Source organism: Macaca nemestrina, chromosome 12 (genome assembly GCF_043159975.1).
Source record: "Macaca nemestrina isolate mMacNem1 chromosome 12, mMacNem.hap1, whole genome shotgun sequence".
NCBI lineage: Eukaryota > Metazoa > Chordata > Mammalia > Primates > Cercopithecidae > Macaca > Macaca nemestrina.
This window is the reverse complement of record NC_092136.1, coordinates 18738407-18757606: the sequence shown is the minus strand read 5'-3', so window position 1 is coordinate 18757606 and position 19200 is coordinate 18738407. Positions and strand designations below refer to the sequence as shown.

The 19200-nt window shown below is 49.6% G+C and overlaps 1 protein-coding gene across 1 annotated transcript in view; it reads right to left on the bottom strand.

The window, feature by feature from the left end:
- LOC105471718 (LDL receptor related protein 4) overlaps positions 1 to 18784 on the bottom strand; it is a 61354-nt gene extending 42570 nt beyond the window's left edge. The window contains exons 1-3 of the mRNA XM_071074729.1: positions 18558 to 18784; positions 2868 to 3014; positions 120 to 236 (exon numbers count right to left, since the gene is read on the bottom strand). Of these exons, the coding sequence (XP_070930830.1) occupies positions 120 to 236; positions 2868 to 3014; positions 18558 to 18609 (316 nt within the window). The 5' untranslated portion in view covers positions 18610 to 18784. The remainder of the gene's footprint in view (positions 1 to 119; positions 237 to 2867; positions 3015 to 18557) is intronic.
- Positions 18785 to 19200: the final 416 nt, after the last annotated feature.

Sequence of the window (19200 nt, the reverse complement as noted above, 5' to 3'; positions counted from 1 at the left end):
GGACAGGACCAAGTGCTGAAAACACAAGGGTCCATGTGGACCTGGGGCATCGCTTTCTGATTGAAAATCCTTTCCCAATAGAACTCAATGGAGTCCGCCCAGCCCCTGCCAACACTCACGACAGTCCTGCTCATCCGAGTCATCCTCACAGTCGTTGTCCCCGTCACACACCCAGGAGCGGCGGATGCACTTGCCATTGTCACAGTGAAAGTCGAGAGGGGAACAGGTAGGTAGCACTGAATCCCAGGAAAAGGAAGGAAAAGTCGATCAACCTGGTATACTTAGTCAGGCTCAACTAGGCCAGATAGCCTTTTACTCCAAATTCCCTTGTCTTTTTTGTTTTCCTTTTTTGAGACCGAGTCTCACTCTGTCGCCCAGGATGGAGTACAGTGGTGCAATCTCGGCTCACTGCAACCTCTGCCTCCTGGTTCAGGCGATTCTGACTCAGCTTCCTGAGTAGCTGGGATTACAGGCATGCTTCACCACACCCGGGGGAGGTTTTTTTTTGTTTTTTGTTTTTTTTTGTTGTTGTTGTTGTTGCATTTTTTGCATTTTAGTAGAGACAGAGTTTCATCATGTTGGCCAGGCTGGTCTCGAACCCCTGACCTCAGGTGATCTTCCTGCCTCAGCCTCCTGAGTAGCTGGGATTACAGGCATGCTTTACCACACCCAGGGAGTTTTTTTTTTTTGTTTTGTTTTGTTGTTTGCATTTTTAGTAGAGACAGGGTTTCGTCATGTTGGCCAGGCTGGTCTCGATCCCCTGACCTCAGATGATCTTCCTGCCTTAGCCTCCCGAGTAGCTGGGATTACAGGCATGCTTTACCATACCCGGGGAGTTTTTTGTTTTTTTTTTTTGGAGACAGAGTTTCACTCTGTCGCCCAGGCTGGAGTGCAGTGGTGTGATCTCAGCTCACTGCAACCTCCACCTCCTGGGTTCAAGGAATTCTCATGCCTCAGCCTCCCGAGTAGCTGGTATTACAGGTGCCCACCACCACACCTGGCTTTTTTTTAATTTTTAAAATTTTTTTTGGATTTTTAGTAGAGATGGGTTTTTGCCATGTTGGCCAGGCTGGTCTCGAACTCCTGGACTCAAGAGATCCACCTGCCTCGGCCTCCCAACATGTTAGGATTACAGGTGTGAGCTACCACACCCAGCCCCCTGTCTGTTTTATAGTCCTTCCTTACTGACTCCTAGGCTCATCCCCAGCTGATGGAGAAGCTTAGCAGAAACTACAGCTAAGAGATTCAGAAGGGAATTGTGGTGAAGGGTTCACAGGGCAGGGGAAGAAGAATAACCCAAAGAACTCACAGGCACTAGGAAAGCATAAGAAAAACATGAGCAAGAGAAAGAAGCGCTTTTTTCCCCTCTTTTCGTCTTGTTAAATGATTGACACACCTGGGCTCAATTTCCAGTTAATTACGTAGCACTCTGAGCAAGTCATTTACCCTCTCTGAGCTGACGTCTTTTTGGCTGTACAATGGGGATAATTATACCCAGTTCATAGAGGCCTTTTGATATAATGCCTATGAAAATGCTACATGAAAGTGAAGCATTTATCATCAACACAATTAGCTGAACTGGTTAGGGTTAATGAGGTCCAGGTTGTACCTCCGTTCCCATTAGACTAATTAGCCAGCCTCAGACATAGATGTCACAGTTAGGTCAGAGATTGCACCTCTAATCCAGACAACTGGCTTAGCAGGGATATTTCTATATATCCAAGACAGGTCACCCTGGCCAACTGTGCAGATGTTACCATGCTAGGGGAAAAGGGACATTTAAAGAAAATATAAAATTCCTTCGTTTTTTTTAAACGGAGTCTCGCTCTGTTGCCCAATCTGGAGTGCAATGGCACAATCTCGGCTCACTGCAAGCTCCACCTCCCGGGTTCACGTCATTCTCCTGCCTCAGCCTCCCAAGTAGATGGGACTACAGGCGCCCGCCACCACGCCTGGCTAATTGTTTTGTATTTTTAGTAGAGATGGGGTTTCACGGTGTTAGCCAGGATGGTCTCGATTTCCTGACCTCGTGATCTGCCGGCCTAAGCCTCCCAAAGTGCTGGGATTACAGGCGTGAGCCACCGTGCCCAGCCTAAGAAAATACAAGATTTCTTACAAAGTTTATATCACTAAGAAAGGTGTGGCCAGGTGTGGTAGTTCATGCCTGTAATCCCAGCACTTTGGGAGGCTGAGGTGGCTGGATTGAAGTCAGGAGTTCGAGAACAGCCTGGCCAAAATGTTGAAACCTCATCTCTACTAAAAGTATATAAAATTAGCCGGGCATGGTGGCACATGCCTGTAGTCCCAGCTACTCGGGAGGCTGAGGCAGGAGAATCACTTGAACCTGGGAGGTGGAGGTTGCAGTGAGCCAAGATCACGCCCCTGCACTCCAGCCTGGGCCACAGAATGAGACCCTGTCTCAAAAAAAAAAAAAAGAAAAAAAAAAGGTTTTATTGTACAAAATACCAAAATAAGAAACATAGAAATAATCAATATTTGTGTATAGTATATAAATTTTAAAATGCACAAATATGCAGTACCTATACATAAACATATATTCACATAAATACAGAGAGACCTATTTAAAGAAACTCCCTGTTGTTTCAAGTGTGTTCTCTTCTTTTATACTTGTTTTCAAGTTTGTTTTCTTGGACATATATGCATGAACCAACAAAAAGAAACACAGGAGAGTTAGAGCCATATAGAGTGAAGAAACTACCCAAACGTCAGTATCTATTAAGCTTGCAAAAGACCAACTCTCTGAGTCCAACACAGTTGATGCCGAGAACCCTCCATCAGCCTTGTCCTTGCCCCCTACGCCCGGGTCCCTCTCCACCACCTCCCACTGCCTCTGGGGAGGTACTTACTACATCCGTCCTCATCGCTGTGGTCCCCGCAGTCGTTGTCTCCATCACACTGCCACTGGGCAGGGATGCAGGTACACTCGCCAAGAGCACTCACTGCACATGTGAAGTGGCTCCGACCACAAGCACACTCGGGGCTGCTGGCCAGGCCTGGGCAGAGGGAAGAGGAATCAGTGAGGGCTCAGCTCCCACTCAACCAAAGCCCATTCCAAGGGGAAGGTAGAGGGGCCTAGTTAAGGGGCACTGTCACCGGGAGAGTCACAGTGACACTTCAAGGGAGATGCAGTCGGTAAAACCATGCCTACTCCAGGGCACAAACAATCCAGAAGATACCCTCTGACTTTGGGCTTACAAAGAGTCCAGGTGACCCCCTCTATGACAGGGCTTTTTTGCATAGCACCTCTAAGGGCCCAGAGACAGATGATGCCACCTAGGCTAGGCACAGTGGCTCATACCTGTATCACAGCACTTTGAGGGGCTGAGATTGGAGGATTGATTGAGCCCAGAAGTTCGAGACTAGCCTGGGCAACATAGTGAGACCTTGTTTCTACAAAAAACTAAAAAATTAGCTGGGGGTAGTGGCACGTGCCTGTAGTCCCAGCTACTTGGGAGGCTGAGGTGGGAGGATTGCTTGAGCCTGGGAGGTCAAGGCTGCAGTGAGCTATGATCACACCACTGCACTCCAGCTGGTGCAACAGAGCAAGACCTTGCCTCAAAAAAGAAAAAAAAAAAACCCCAAAATAACAAATAATGCCACTCAGAGGTTTGGTGCTCTTGAAGAAGAGGAACAAGGGACAGAAGGGGTGATGTTGAGAGGTTTCCATATCCTTCTCACCAAAACTAGGTTGAGATACGGATGCTCTGCCTCTGTCCTGGACCAGACCCTGGGATGTTGGCCAGGGAGGGCAAGAACTAATGGTGTAATTAAAATGCTGGAGCCTCTTTAAGATAAGGAATCCACACAGGGGAGCAGGAAGCAGGGTGGGCTGCTGTGAGTCCCCAAGGCCACCTCAGGGCAGAGGAACTGGGACCTGCCAGGGCCTTCCTGTCTGTGGCACAGGCCACAGCCTTGAGGAAGGCTGGCAGATGCAGCCCCTCCCCCGGCTTCAGCAGCACGCAGCTGGGCTTCCCTATTGAGCATCGAGCTATCTGCCTGGCCAAGTCCCATGACCGGCTGCTGTGCCCCCTCCCCAGCGTGCCCAGCAGGATGCCCTGGGATGGCGTGTGAATGGCTCAGTGCCCCGCTCCAGCCTCAGCTGGAACAAAGGGTTCTGCCAGGGTCACTCTCCCCCCTCCCAGCATTCATCCAACCCGCTGGGCTGCTCTGCTCGCAGCTGGGGAAGGAGGGGGCCGCAGTGCATGGCTCATCTCTCCCGCTTCCTTTCTTCTCCTCTTCCTCCCCTCAGCTGGGCCCTGCCCTCAGTCTGGGCTGAAACAGAGAAGGAGTCAGCTCGAAATTGTCACCCTTCCTCCTATACTCTGTACCTGGTCCAGCTTTTCTCTCGCAGCTCATCTCCTTGATGTACATCCTTGTCTCACATTACAATTCCTTGGCCTAGTCTAGGGCTCAGCGCCTGGGATAAAAAGGTGTGCTGCCATGCCCTCCAAAAGCAGGGAGAGAGCTCTAGAACTTTCCCTCTCCATTTCAACCCCAAGAGTAAGTGTGAGCATAAGGTAGAACTTCCTAGCCTGCGAAGTATGGATGGATGGATGGATGGATGGATGGATGGATGGATGGATGGATGGATGAATGGATGGACGGACAGATGGATAGACAGATGGATGGATGAATGGATGGATGGATGGATGGCTGGCTGGCTGGCTGGCTTTCGGGATCTGTGAATCCCTGATGCTACAGGTATAATGTACGTTTCTGTGTAAGGAATCACAGCTTTCACCAGATTCTCAACTGAGGCCTGGCCCTCTCCCTCCACATGCTATGGGAATCAGCTGCCCTAGAAAAGATGCGGGATTGGGCTGGGCGCGGTGGCTCACGCCTGTAATATCAGCACTTTGAGAGACTGAGGTGGTGGGTCCCTTGAGCATAGCAGTTTTGAGACCAGCCTGGGCAACATGGTGAAACCCTGTCTCTACAGAAAAGAAATTTACAAAAGTTAGCCAGACATGGTGGTGGACGCCTGTACTCTCAGCTACTTGGGAGCCTGATGTGGGAGGATCACTTGAGCCCAGGAGGTTGAGGCTGCAGTGAGCCATGATCTCATCACTGCACTCCAGTCATGGTGACAAAGTGAGACCTTGTCTCAAAAAAAAAAAAAAAAAAAAAAAGATGCAGGATTTCCTGCGGAAGCCAAGTGAGGTCCAGTTGTGAGGTGCAGTGTCTCTAGACCTCACAGGAAGGCCTTGCTCCAAGTCCAGTGCTCCTGTCTCTTCGGGTCTCTCTGCAAATGCAGGGTAGAGGATTCTTCCCCAGGAAGCACTAAAAGACCCAGCTGCTCCTGCCCCCACTCCATCCTTTCTGGCCTGAGAACTCTGAGAAGGGAGGAGGGTTTTTCTCACTCAGATCCTGGACAACACAGCCTGAGGAACTTCAGTACTATGACGGGCTCAGCACAGCTACAGGCACCCTTTTGGTGAACTCTAGCTGGACTGAACAGCAAAGATGTTTAATCCCACTCCATGTGATGGGGCTCCCCAGTACACAGATCCCCTTCCTGGGGTATCATGGTGAGAAAAAGGATAAGGCTAAATCAGTGGATCTCAACTGGGGATATTTTGTCCCCTGGAGGACATTTAGCAATGTTTGGAGACATTTTTGGTTGTCATGCTTGGTGGTGCTTACTGACATCTGGTGGGTAGAAGCTAGGGATGCTGCTAAAGATTCTATAACTGTATAATTCTATACAGGATTACATGCCTGCAATCCCAGCACTTTGGGAGGCCCAGGTGGGCGGATCACCTGAGGTCAGGAGTTCAAGACCAGCATGGCCAACGTGGTGAAACCCCCGTCTCTACTAAAAATACAAACATTAGCCAGGTATGGTGGTGGGCACCTGTAATCCCAGCTACTTGGGAGGCTTAGGCAGGAGAATCACTTGAACCCCGGAGGCAGAGGTTGCGGTAAGCTGAGATCGTGCCCTTTCTCTCCAGCCTGGGCAACAGAAGCGAAACTCTGCTTCAAAAAAAAAAAAAAAAAAAAAAAATTCTATAACGTGCAGACAGGCCCCTGTGATAAAGAATTATCTGGCCCAAAACATCAATAGAGGTTGAGAAATGCTGCTAACCACACACAGTATGGAGTGGGGATGTACCAGAGGGGAGTTCAGCATGAAAGGTGTGATAAGGACAGAGAGGAAGATGGGGCGGGTGGAGGGGGGGAACTGGAGGAGGAGGTTGGGCAGAGGACAATGCACTGGACCTGGAGCAGACAGACTTGGGTTCCATCCACCAGCCAGGTGACCTTGTGCAAGTCACATAGCTCCCTAAGCTTCAGTTTTCTTGTTTGTAAAAAAGCCACAAGGAGCTGAACCTGGTGGCTCACACCTGTAATCCTAGCATTTTGGGAGGCTGAGGTGGGCTTGAGGTCAGGAGTTTGAGACCAGCTTGGCCAACATGGTGAAAACCTGTCTCTACTAAAAATATAAAAATTAGTTGGGCATGGTGGTGCACGCCTGTAGTCCCAGCTACCGGGGAGGCTGAAGCAAAAGAATTGCTTGAACCCCGGAGGCAGAGGTTGCAGTGAGCAGAGATCACGCCACTGCACTGTAGCCTGGGCAACACAGGGAGACTCTGTCTCAAAAAAAAAAAAAAAAAAAAAGGCCGGGCGCGGTGGCTCAAGCCTGTAATCCCAGCACTTTGGGAGGCCGAGACGGGCGGATCACGAGGTCAGGAGATCGAGACCATCCTGGCTGACACGGTGAAACCCCGTCTCTACTTTAAAAAATACAAAAAACTAGCCGGGCGAGGTGGCGGCGCCTGTAGTCCCAGCTACTCGGGAGGCTGAGGCCAGAGAATGGCGTAAACCCGGGAGGCGGAGCTTGCAGTGAGCTGAGATCCGGCCACTGCACTCCAGCCTGGGCGGCAGAGCGAGACTCCGTCTCAAAAAAAAAAAAAAAAAAAAAAAAGCAACAAAGATTAGATAAGAAAATAAAGGTGGAAAAAACTAACCTCGTGCCTTGGCACACCAAAGATGTTCAATAATGGACGCTGGGGTGTGCGGATGCAGGGGTGTGTAGATGTGGGGCCGTGGGGGTTAAATTTTCCCAAAAGGCTTTGATATTAAAAATTGGAGTACCAGAATAGAGCAAGTGTAGAAGAGTCCTGGGGCTGCGTGCAAATGAAAAGGCTACTGGTAGGGAAGAACCTTAAGCTCTTTTGTTTCTTTAGGGCCCCACCCCCGCCTTTGGCTGAGTGATAACAGAAGTCCTGAGTTCCCCGCGCAGACTTTAGGAACAAAGCATTCCATCGGTGGGCATCAAGTTAGTTGCAGGCAGTTGAAGGGCCTTGACTTCCTGCATGTCAAATCAACATCTCAGCATCCGCTGCAGTGAAGGGCGGGCAGCCACCGGTCAGGCAAACGCTTGACTTGGGCATTCATACAGTAAACAGACACATTATACTCCAAAAAGCCAGCTCTTCTGGACAACTGCTGTCTCTTTGGGGTCCTCAGAGGTGGAATTCTGCCTTTTCACTCAAGTCCTGGCTGTGATCATAAAGGCAGCTTTTAACCCTTTTTAAGGAAAAGAATGGTGAGTGAAGAAAGAAAACAAATGACTGTGGGTGGCAAAATGCAGCCTTCATTTTAAGAAGTGTTGAATTAGAACACTCTGCTATGCTCTGGCCTTGAAAGCTGCCAGCCGCACCACAAGCTCCCTTAGCCTCCAGGGGCCTGGGCTCTAGCCCCTCCACCTAATGCGATTCACCATGGAAAAGGTCTCTCTGCAAGGCATCTTTGATCATGAAGCTATCCAGCTTTTGGGATATATGTTAATGTGCTCATAGGATTTTTCTCTAGAGGTGAACTAAAATCTTACCTTTTACATCTCATCTCTCCCACTCCCGCCACCTTACCAATTTCTCACTGTTTTCATGTAAAGCAAGCTTGTCCAAACTGTGACTTGCATGGCCCAGGACGGCTTTGAATGCGGCCCAACACAAATTCGTAAACTTCCTTAAAACATGAGATTATTTGTGATTTCTTTTTTCTTTAGCTCATCAGCTGTTGTTAATGTTCATGTATTTTATGTGTGGCCCAAGACGATCCTTCTTCCAATGCAGCCCAGGGAAGCCAAAAGACTGGACACCCCTGATATAAAGGAAAGAAGGGAACCATCCATCTGGTATACAAGACACCCTAACTTAGTAGTAGACAACAGAGATTCTAGAGTCAGAGAGACGAAGCTTCAAATCTTGGTTCTACCACAAATTCTACAACTTTGAGCAAGTTAATCCCTCCAGGCCTCAGTTTCCTCATCCATAAAATGGGAATATGAATAGTTCTACCTCAAAGGGCTTTGTAAAGATTAACCCATATGAACTGCTTAGCACAGGGCTAACACACAGCAAAAGCTTCATAATAATACAACCATCATTTTTTTTTTCCCAAGATGGAGTCTTGCTCTGTTGCCCAGGCTGGAGTGCAGTGGCACGATCTTGGCTCACTGCAACCTTCGCCTCCTGGGAAGCAGTTCTCCTGCCTCAGCCTACTGAGTAGCTGGGATTACAGGTGCCCATCAGTGCGCCTGGCCAATTTTTGTAGTTTTAGTAGAGACGGGGATTCACCATGTTGGCCAGGCTGGTCTTGAACTCCTGACCTCATGATCCGCCCACCTCAGCCTCCCAAAGTGCTGGGATTACAGGTGTGAGCCACTGTGCCCGGCGCCATCATTTATTAAATACTTACCAGGTGCCCTCCGAGTACTTTACTAAGTACTTTTCGTATGCGACATCACGGAAGGCTCTCAACAACCCTTGGAGGTGGTAGTGTTATTAGGTTGACGCAAAAGCAATCGTGGTTTTTGCCATTACTTTTAATGACAAAAATCGCAATTACTTTTGCGCCAACCTAATATTATCACCACTTTACAGCTGGGGACAATGAACCACAGAAAGGTTAAGTCTGTAGATAGATTGCACAAGTACTAAGGGTTGAGGCCAGCATTCACACCCAGGCAGGTGATTATACTGCTTCCCAATAAATGGTATTACTCTTGCAAGAATCTCCAAAACCCCAAGGTCAAAAGGGGGAATTTACAACTTCTGGGTCCTTCTCTTTGATGTGTTCTCCAATAGCAAATATGCAGTGAGTTTATGGGTCTCACACAGTGACCTCTTTCTGGTTACTGCTAAGGTAAAGACTTATTTCCCTCGCCTGAAGGTAAAGTAATGAAGCGGGGAAAGTCTGGCATCCCAGCACTTTTGAATCAGCACTGGAGTGTTGTTGGTCCAGGAAGGAACAGTGCTTCTGATAACAAATAATTATACTTTGCAATTTCTCTTTAGTGTGCAAGCTACTTTTGCATATGCACTTGCATTCTCATTGAATCATTACAATAACCCTGAGCAATGACTGCAGGGCCTGTTCAACTTGTAAGGGCACCTGCTTTGGCCAAGGTCATGAGGTATGTGGGAGAGCCAGGATGGCAGCCCCATTCTGATACTTAAACTAGTATTCTTCTCTTAGTGTGATCTCAGAGTCTGGACTTTCAGTAAGCTTTCCAGGTGACACCGATGCACACTCAAGTGTTGAGAGGCGCTGCTCTCCACCATTCCACAGAATGCACAGCTGAAGGTGGACCACACCTGTCACGTGGAGGCACATGGGTAGACCGTGACTACACACAGCTACAGAGCAGCTTTTTCAAGTTGAACCAGAGATGAGAAGGCTTAAGGAATGCCCTGTGAGTGTTCTGGAGTCTGGTGGCTACCCCGGTGTGGAAGGTATTAGGATTACAACGAGAAAAGGAGGAATCACCATTCATTTATAAAGCATGTTAGCATATGCCTCTCTCCTTTTATCCACTGGCAGCAATAAATACAAGTTTGTTGAATGAATGAATGAATGAAACACTCCTTTAAAATCTTATGAAAGCTGGAGTCAAAAGAAAAGGGACTCAGAATATCATAAATAAAAGTAGCTATTTCCTACCTAACCAGTACCCAAGAGAACACGTATCTTTTCCTTTGCAAGGCAGCCTCTTAGTCCTATCCAGGTTTTGTTTACTCCTTTCTCCTACAAGAGTTCTTTCACCAGCTGTATTATCCAGCTGTAAAACGGACACGCCATGACTCTACTTATTTCTGTCCCATGGTCCCTCTTATTCCCCTGATCCCTAGAGGCCAGCTTAACTTGGTTGGTTTGGAAAATCTACCAGGTGCAGTCTTCTCCTCAGTGGGTCGTTTCAAAAGGGATACTATCAGGCACGTGATTACAGATCCAAGCAAGATCAGCCCTCTCTTGCTACTGTTACATATAGAAAAGAAGTCCTTAATGGTTAGCCTCCAAAGTTATGAGGCAGAAGAACATAATGTTAAGCACATAGGAACAAAACTTCCCAGGATAAAAATCCTGACTCTGCTAGTTCCTAGCTGTCTGACCCTGGGCAGTTATTTAATCTCTTTCTATCTAATTTTCTCAACAGGAAAATTGGGACAATAAAAGCCCATACCTTACAGGGAAGTTATGAGAAATAAATTAGTTAATTCATAAAAAGGACTGCCTGGCACATACTATGTGCTCAATAAATAATAGCTCTTGCTATTACTATTAAAGATTTGGCTTACCCCAGAACTGTCACATCCAACCACTCCATGATTAAGACCTGCTATTTTAGGACTTGAGATGTTTAAAAACCCTACCATGTACCAGGCAGCAGTACCACCCCCCATGGGTTAAGTTGGTGGCATGAATAACCACAGTCTTGCTTTACTGCCTTTCTCTGGAAGAGCTTGAGGCACATGGTATCCTTTATCCTTGCCTTTTTTTTTGAGATGGAGTCTTGCTCTGTCACCCAGGCTGGAGTGCAGTGGCACAATCTCAGCTCACTGCAACCTCCGTCTCCCAGGTTCAAGCCATTCTCCTGCCTCAGCCTCCCAGGTAGCTGAGACTACAGGCATGTACCACCACACCCGGCTAACTTTTGTATTTTTAGAGTAGAGACAGGGTTTCTCCATGTTGACCAGGCTGGTCTCGAACTCCTGGCCTCAAGTGAACCGCCTTTCTCAACCTCCCAAAGCACTGAGATTACAGGCATGAGCCACCACACCCGGCAGATCCTTGGCTAATTTATCACCAACTAATTCTGAGGAGCCAAGGACAGGAGAGAGAATCCAGAACCTAAAGCAATTAAGAAATGGATTTGTTTCCACTGTTGTAAAACAGGAGTAACAACAGTATCTATTTCATAGGGTTGCTAAGAGGTCTAAATGAGATAATACATATGAAGTTCATACTAGACAGCTGTTATTTTTGTTCTTGTTATTTGTACTAATCCCATTATCTTCATCTGGATATGTCCTCTCTCTCAACCCAGTAATGTAGCCAATGCCAGGCTGTCTTGGTATAGATCCTCAAAATTCTACCTGCCCTACCTGGAAGCTGTCAACAGATTTCACAAATCCAACAGGGCTCAAACATGGCTGTGCTCTGTGAAGCGCTGCTCAAAATATTGCTTTCCTCTCCCCCTGCATCTCAAATCAGAAAGTCCACACAGTAACAAACTACATTTGTTTGTGGTTGCTCAGGGAGCAACAAACCACATTTTCTGGAAGCCTTCTAAAGTCTCTCGCTTCTTCTGAGCCCATGAGTTCAAGGCTACAGTGAGCTATGATCATGCCACTGCACTCCAGCCTTGGCAATAGAGTGAGACCCTGTTTAAAAAAAAAAAAAAAAAAAAAAGTAAATAAAGTCTCTCTCCCTCAAAAAGCACCTGAGAAGTAATTCCTTATGCATTGAGACTCCCTGAGAAGGAGATGTCTGAAAACAGAGAGGAGAGGTCAATCCAAGGTGAAATATAGACCTTCCCAACCTAGATCTTCTGGGATAGCCTGGCTTGAAAATATTCTATTTCGACAGGTAGCATGGGATTGGGGGTTAACAGCTTAGACTCTGGGTTCAAATCCTGGTTCAGTTACTCACTACTTGTATGAGAGCAAACTGCTCTAAGCCTGTTTCCCATCTGTAAGATGGGAATCTGTTTTTTGTTTTTGTTTTTTTGAGATGGAGTCTTGCTCTGTCGCTCAGCCTAGAGAGCAGTGGCACAATCTTGGCTCACTGCAACCTCTGCCTCCCAGGTTCAAGCGATTCTCCCACCTCAGCCTCAGTCTCCTGAGTAGCTGAGACTACAGACATGTGCCACCACATCAGCTAATTTTTGTATTTTTAGTAGACATAGGGTTTCACCATGTTGGCCAGGCTGGTCTCGAACTCCTGACCTCAAGTAATCCACCCACTCCAGCCTCCCAAAGTGCTGAGATTATAGGCGTGAGCCGCCACACCTGGCCAATGTAAGACAGGAATCTAATGGTACCTACCTCATAAGGATATTGTGAGGGATAAATGTGATATCATATACTAAATGCTTATCACAGTGCCAGGGACACAGCAAAGCTCTCAAAAATGCTAACTGCTCCAGAAATATATTTGGATTTTTTAGACCGCATATCCCAGTTTGTAAATCCACACTTCCCACAATTTGCAAAAATTGTCATTGGAGGAGATCATTCCTAGAAGAGCAGAAATTCTCATTTGGGGAAGATACATTGTAGAGTTGTTGGCTTTTACTGGCTTTTGGAGCCTGTAGTTGAAACTTCTTGTTTAAACTGCCCAGGGCCGGAAGGTGGAAAGCCTGGGGCTCCCCTTTCCTATTTGCTAGGCTTGTGGATGTCATAACCTGGCCTGTCCACTTGGTTAGAAGGAGGCTACAGTCAACTCAACAGAGAAGCTGTCTGTTGTACTCATCCATGCTGGCACGTGGTTGCAGGCCAGCTCCAAGGCTGGGGCCACGGGAACATAGGAAGGGAACACTTAGAGGGCTACCCCTCCCCACCTCCCCCCAGGCGTGACAGGAAGTGGAGCTGCCGAGCTTGGAGAGATCCCTGGAGGCACTTACAACCTTGCAGCTTCTTTATTTCACATGCTAATCAGGTGTCTCTCCCGATACCCTTCCCTGTACCTGCTTCGCCCTACACCCAGACAGAGGGAGCGTACCTCTCCTGCAAAAAGGCACTGCCTGGAGCCAGGAGCTTCCCAGCTCCAGAATACCTCTGGCTCCGGTGATAAATTATGCAGCAGCACCTCTGTGTCACTGCCTCTCAGCCAGATGGGAGGTTTGCTCCCAGTCTTTTGTTTCCGGCTCTGCTTGCCGCTCTGATCCTCAGCTCTGCACAGAGGTGAGGGGGAGCTCCCATAGGCCAAGTCAGGGCTTGCAGCAAGTCCCAGCTAGGCTTTCCCCAGTTGGGTCCCAGGCAGCGCCCCTGCCCTCCTCTTTCGAACCTGAATGATGGGGGAGTCCTATTCCGCAGGGGAAACAGGGCGTCAGGGAGCGCTAACAGTGAGTCCGCTTATCTATGAGCCAGCATGGGAATCTACGAGCAGTGAAAGGATGAAGTCTGCTTAGATGGGCGTAAGAGGCGCTCAAGGGCACCTAGGATGTTTGCTTCTTGCTAAATCAAAAATGCACAACAGAAAATGGAGTCAAACGACCGCCAGGAAGCTAGAGAATTGGCTCTTTTTAACAGCTGCTCTTGGTTACGGTCAACTTTCCACAGCTCCCAAAAACATCACATCACTGGCACCAACTTAAAAAGAAGAAACAAAAGAGACAACAGAGGTCAAACTTTGAGGTGGAGGAGCTGGGGGTTGGGGGCCATTCGGGGCTGGAGACCCACATCAATTAGGCCTGCACACTGACAGGCTTCCTGATTGAAAAGGGTAGCTACGAAGGCTCCACAACAGCCCAGCTCCCAAATTGGGGCAATTACTACCTTATGAGCTCTGGAGCCTGACTCCTTTCTCAGGCCAATGGGAGAGAGGGCTTGGAATTCTAAACTGTTCCAGCTACAAGAGTCCCTGGCCAGCCCCTCTCATCCCATGTCACAGGAATCATAGGGGGAGAAGTTGCTAGGCTGCATCCCTGACCACTTAAGAAGGGAAGCTCTCAGAGGAAAAGCTCCATTTCCCCAGACCTCTCTCAAGAGAACTAAGGTGACATGAGTTCCCCTAGACTGATGCTATAGCTTAGTAGATCACTTTTCTAGGAGTGGGCACAAGTGGGAACTATGCTTCGGTTCTGTCACGTTTTCAAGGGGAGAAAGAAGGGGCAGATCTTTAAAAGAGACAAGCAAAAGACCAGCTGCAATGAATGAAGGAGTAAGTCTCAATTTTAGCACGGCACACGGTAGCATAATTATTTACCTGGCTCCCATGTTCTAAAGCCAAGAATCATCTCTGATCCACTTACCTGACTTTGCTTACAGCTTTTATCTAGCTCTATAGTAACACAGTAGTTGCCAAGCTCTGTGCTGCATGGTTTGAACATGCTATTATCTCATGTAAGTTTTATGATATTCCTATGTGATAATTTATTACTACTTTCCTTCCTCTACCCTACTCACCTTTGCAGGTAACGACCCTGAGGTTCAGGGAGATTTTGCACAGGGTCACCAAGAATTGCCAGAGCCAAGATTCAAACCCAGGTCTGTGGGTGCTTCTTAATTACCAAGCTTCGTATACAGTGATTATATTAATGCTTGACATATGTGTGCTTGCTGAATGAATGAACAAGTGAATGGGTGTGGAGCCCAGTTTGAGGAATGCTCCCGATTGTACGAGGAAGAACTCATCCTTGCCAGCTCTAAGCCGGAGTGAGAGTGGCAAACCCATGCAGTCATCAGAACTATTTATAAGGCCAAACTCAGGCTCTGCCAGCTAACCAGTCAGCACCGAGTCTTCCCTGGGACACTGAATCCTCACAGGCTGAGGAGGGGAGGAGGGCTTCCGCTGCTAAAGATGAGATGGCAGTCCAGACATAGTCTGGGGCCCAGATGCCCCATGTCCAGGCAACTGTGACAAAACTCGTGGCTAAGCTGCATCAAGGAATGTAGAGAGACCGTGGCTGGAACAGGCTAACAGACCCAGTCGACCAAGGGCACAGACTGTCTCATAATTTTGCCCAATCATAGAAAAGACAAGACTACTTCTTAAAGTAGTCCCTGAAATTCTGTTCCTATTCAGGAACCTTCAGTATTTATTTTTTCTTTAAAGGGGCAGCAACATAAACAATTTCTCCCATTTTCCTTCTAACAGTTAAGACTGGCAGTTAATCAGCAGAAAGAGTGAGCGAACAGCTATAAAACACTCTGTCTTCTGTGACCTCCTGTGTTCTTTGCTGGCCCAGAAGATGGACATACCCAATGTGCTCTGTATCAGACATGGCCAGACTTGGTTCCCTTGCACCTGTCATTCTTAATACCACGTGCCAGTCCAAAAGATGTTATCCGATATTCATCAGGGTACAGAAGAGGAAATCCAAAATCAGTGACAAGCCAAGTATGTTTCACAAGTCCAACAGATCAAGGACAAGGTCACTCAAGCACCATGACAACCATGGTCACGACAACAGCGAGATGGAAAGGAGACCAGTCTCAGCTCAATTGCTCTGCACTTATTCTCAGATACGACCTTCTATCTACCCAAGCACACCTAGGCAGGAAGTTTTAACATTTCCCTTACCTGGATGAGACCTCCAGAACAAACACAGTTTCCACTCTTCCAATGCTTGTCATCTATGCCTTTACTTCAATCTTCAGGATGAAAATGCTAAGGGCTATTACCAGCCATCAAGTTTCCTTCCAAAATCTTTAAGGTTGGAGAGTTATGTGGGTTGAGTCCAAACCAATACGCTCTAGGAAAAGCCCAAAGGACTACCAGCATCCAAATAAGCACCTTAAACTTTGTGTATTTATTGAGATAGAGTCTCACTCTGTTGCCCAGGCTAGAGTGCAGTGGAGCGATCTTGGCTCATTGCAACTTCTGCCTCCCAGGTTCAAGCAATTCTCCTGTCTCACCCGTTCAAGTAGCTGGAGACTACAGGCATGTACCACCATGCCCGGCTAATTTTTGTATTTTTACAAAATTACAGGGTTTCGCCATGTTGGCCAGGCTGGTCTTGAACTCCTGGCCTCAAGTGATCCGCTAGTCTCAGCCTCCCAATGTCACCTCAAACTTTAGTGTCTTTAATTCATGCCTTGCTGAGGTCAGGTCTGCCTAATGGATCTACTACTACATTTATCACAACTGCTGTCTCCCTGAGCCCCTGGAATTGTCAGTACAAAAGATGTGTTGGTGGTATTTTTGGTTGTTTTTTTTCATTGTGCTGGTTCCAGGCTCTGAAACTGCTCAATCTCACTGGTGAACTGTGAATCTGACCCCTCCAGACTGCCGAGGGTGGCTCAGTATCAGGCCAGGTGATGTGTATACCTTCACGCCACTGCCTACCCTTACAAACATGTGCACAGAAAGCTTTCCATGCTTAGACATTTCTATTAAACTTTTTTCCTTAAAAAGAAACCTGGGCTGGACACAGTGGCTCACACCTGTAATATCAGCACTTTGGGAGGCTGAGGCAGGTGGATTGCTTGAGTCCAGGAGTTGGAGACCAGCCTTGGCAACATGGTGAAACCCCATCTCTAGAAAAAAAACCAAAAATTTGTAGGGTGCGGTGGTGCATGCCTGTAGTCCCAGTTACTCAGGAGGCTGAGATGACAAGATCACTTGAGCTTGGGAGGTCGAGGTTGTAGTGAGCTATGATTGCCCCACTGCACTCCAGCCTGGACAACAGAGTGACACCCTCTCCAAAAAAAAAAAAAAAAAAAAAAAAAAAAAAGAAGCCTAAAAGAGTTACCACGAATCCTCCCATTCTTTTTCTGTGAAACATTAGACATACGCAGTTCTCTCCCCCCATTCTCACCCCCTTCCTCTATGCACATGTAATATTTGCAGCGTTGACAGCTCTGGAGCAGTAAAATCTTCTTGGCCAGTCTCAGCCCAGAACCTTCCAGCTCCCCCTTCCCTAGGGCAGAAGGCGACAATCTCCTCTCTGGCTTTGTTGGTATCCGTTTTAACCCTAATTTTTTTTTTTTTTTCCGCAGTGCCTTGCCATTTCCCTTGATCTTTTTCAAAACTTCCTCCAGGGGGCCGAGAGGAAAGTTCCATCCCCTTCCCTTGCAACCCGAAGGGGGAAACCCCCCAAAAAGCAAAGCTGTCCCTTTAAGGGGCCCATGTGGTGGGAAGAACAGCTACATTCCTACCCCAGTAGGGCCGCTGTCCCAACACGCCAAAGAGGCTACAAATAACCATCCAGGAGAGCCGGGGAGGGGAGAGCGCAGAGCGGAGCGGAACGTGGGCCGGCCAGGCTACCGCTCCTCAGAGAGAAAGGGCTCAGTCCGGGCTGGAGAGGACACGGAAAAAGCCCCTGAAAACCCACAGGTAGTTTAAATAACAGACATGAAAACTCTGTTTTGGATTTGGGAGGTAAACCAATCTTTAAAACGAGTGCCCAGACATCTCCACGCCCTGCCAGGCAAGTTCCGAAATCTGCACTGACTTTTTCCACACGAGCTGTCCTACGTGAAATAAAGAACGGGTGCAAGGCCAGGCAGGATCTGCAGACCCCTTCATTCTGAGCCCCAGCTCCCTACATCGGGGCTGCGAGGAAAATGGGGAGACTCGGAACTCCCGCCACGATGAATAGCGATGGGTGAATAGGGCTGGGGTTCAAAGATCAAAGTTCTTTGATCTCTGGGCACAAACTAGAGGCAGCTGCTCAATCACGGGGTGCACCCACGGTCGTTAAGAGGCCGCGGAGAAGCCGATTCCACCGGAGCCCTAGTCACACACAACAGGGGGTATGGGCACCAAGGAGTCCTGCTGCAGCCGTCCAGCTCCCCTGAGGGCCCGGACCCCGCCGCGCGGGCCGGGAGGTTGCTTTCTGGGGTTCAGGGATACCCGCCCCCAGCCCCCCTGCCCCGGCCAGGGCAGATCTGAGGGAGCCTTCCAGCAGTTTTTTCCCCTATATTTCTCCTCTTCCCCCTTTCCAACCACCTCCCCTGGGGACGATCCAGGGCTGGAAATTGACTGGCCGCAGCCAAGAGAGGGACCCCGAAACACTGCCGAGGGGAGATGCTGCCCGCAAACAGTGTCCCAGAGTCCCTTGGTGGGAGCAAGACCTGGAGTCCGGGAATTGTTCTCCAAGTAGAGGAATCCCGGTGCCCAAGTACTCAGATTCCACCGGGGCCCTTCTCCACAACCCGCCCGAGCCCCCAGCCCCAGGAAGGAGAGCTATTTACAATTTACGGGTTTAGCGACCCTCTTCGCCCGCCTCCCTTTCTTCGCACGCATTCATTCGCACCAAGGACACAGAGCCCCGGTCCTAACCTTAAAGGGAAGCAGCCCCCGCTCTTAAAAGAGCAGTGAGGGAGGGCGAGCAAACGAACGCCCCGGACCTTACCCGCGCCCCGGCCCAGACCCGAGCCCGCTGGAGCGCCTCCGCTGATGCCCCCGCTCGGGCTGCTGGAGCGGGGCCGCTCCGGGTCCACTCCCCAGCACACAGCCCCAGGGCCACGGCTAGGAGCGAGGGCGAGGGGTCTCAGGCCCCAGCCCGCGCCGTCCGGGTACCGGGAGGGGAGTCCTGCAGCGGCCGGACCCAGGGACAAACTTTCCCGGCGGGCGCCGCTTACCGTGTGCGCAGAGCAGGGCGCCAAGCAGCAGCGCGCCCCACTGCCGCCTCATGGTGCCGCCCGCGCCGCCCGCCCGGGGTCCTGCCGACTCCCGCGGGACGGCGCGGCGGAGAAGCCAGCGGAGGGTCCCCGAGGGGGAAGCGTCCCGGGTGCACGGCGGCCTGCGCGCCCCGCAAGTCGCCCTCCGGACGCCGCCGCCTCCTCCAGTGCTGCCAGAGCCGACGCTGCCCCGCCAGGGGACCGGGAGGGGGTGTCCCGGGCCCGGCCGCCCCGCCCCCCGCGCCGCAGCCCCCGCCACCGCCACCGCGCCTGGGCCCGCCCCCAGCGCCGGCCCGGCCCCTTCCCGCCCTCGGCCTCGGCTCCCCGGTCCCCCGACCCCACCCGCCGGCGTCTCCTGCGCGGGGCCCCGCTCCTCCTCAGGCCGCCCCCACATTCCTGGCCCGAGAGAGAGCCCCCTCCCTGTCCCTATTACTACTGCTTGAATGTCCCTAACTTAAAAAAAAAAAAATTATCCTAGCGGCAAGTCTCGCCCCCACTCACTCCAGCTCTATGCTTCAGAGGAGCACCTGAGCTGACCCAAGTCGCCTGGACGTGACCCCGGCCCCCCCTACCCGCCCCAAGTCCAGACTTTATTGATGTCTCC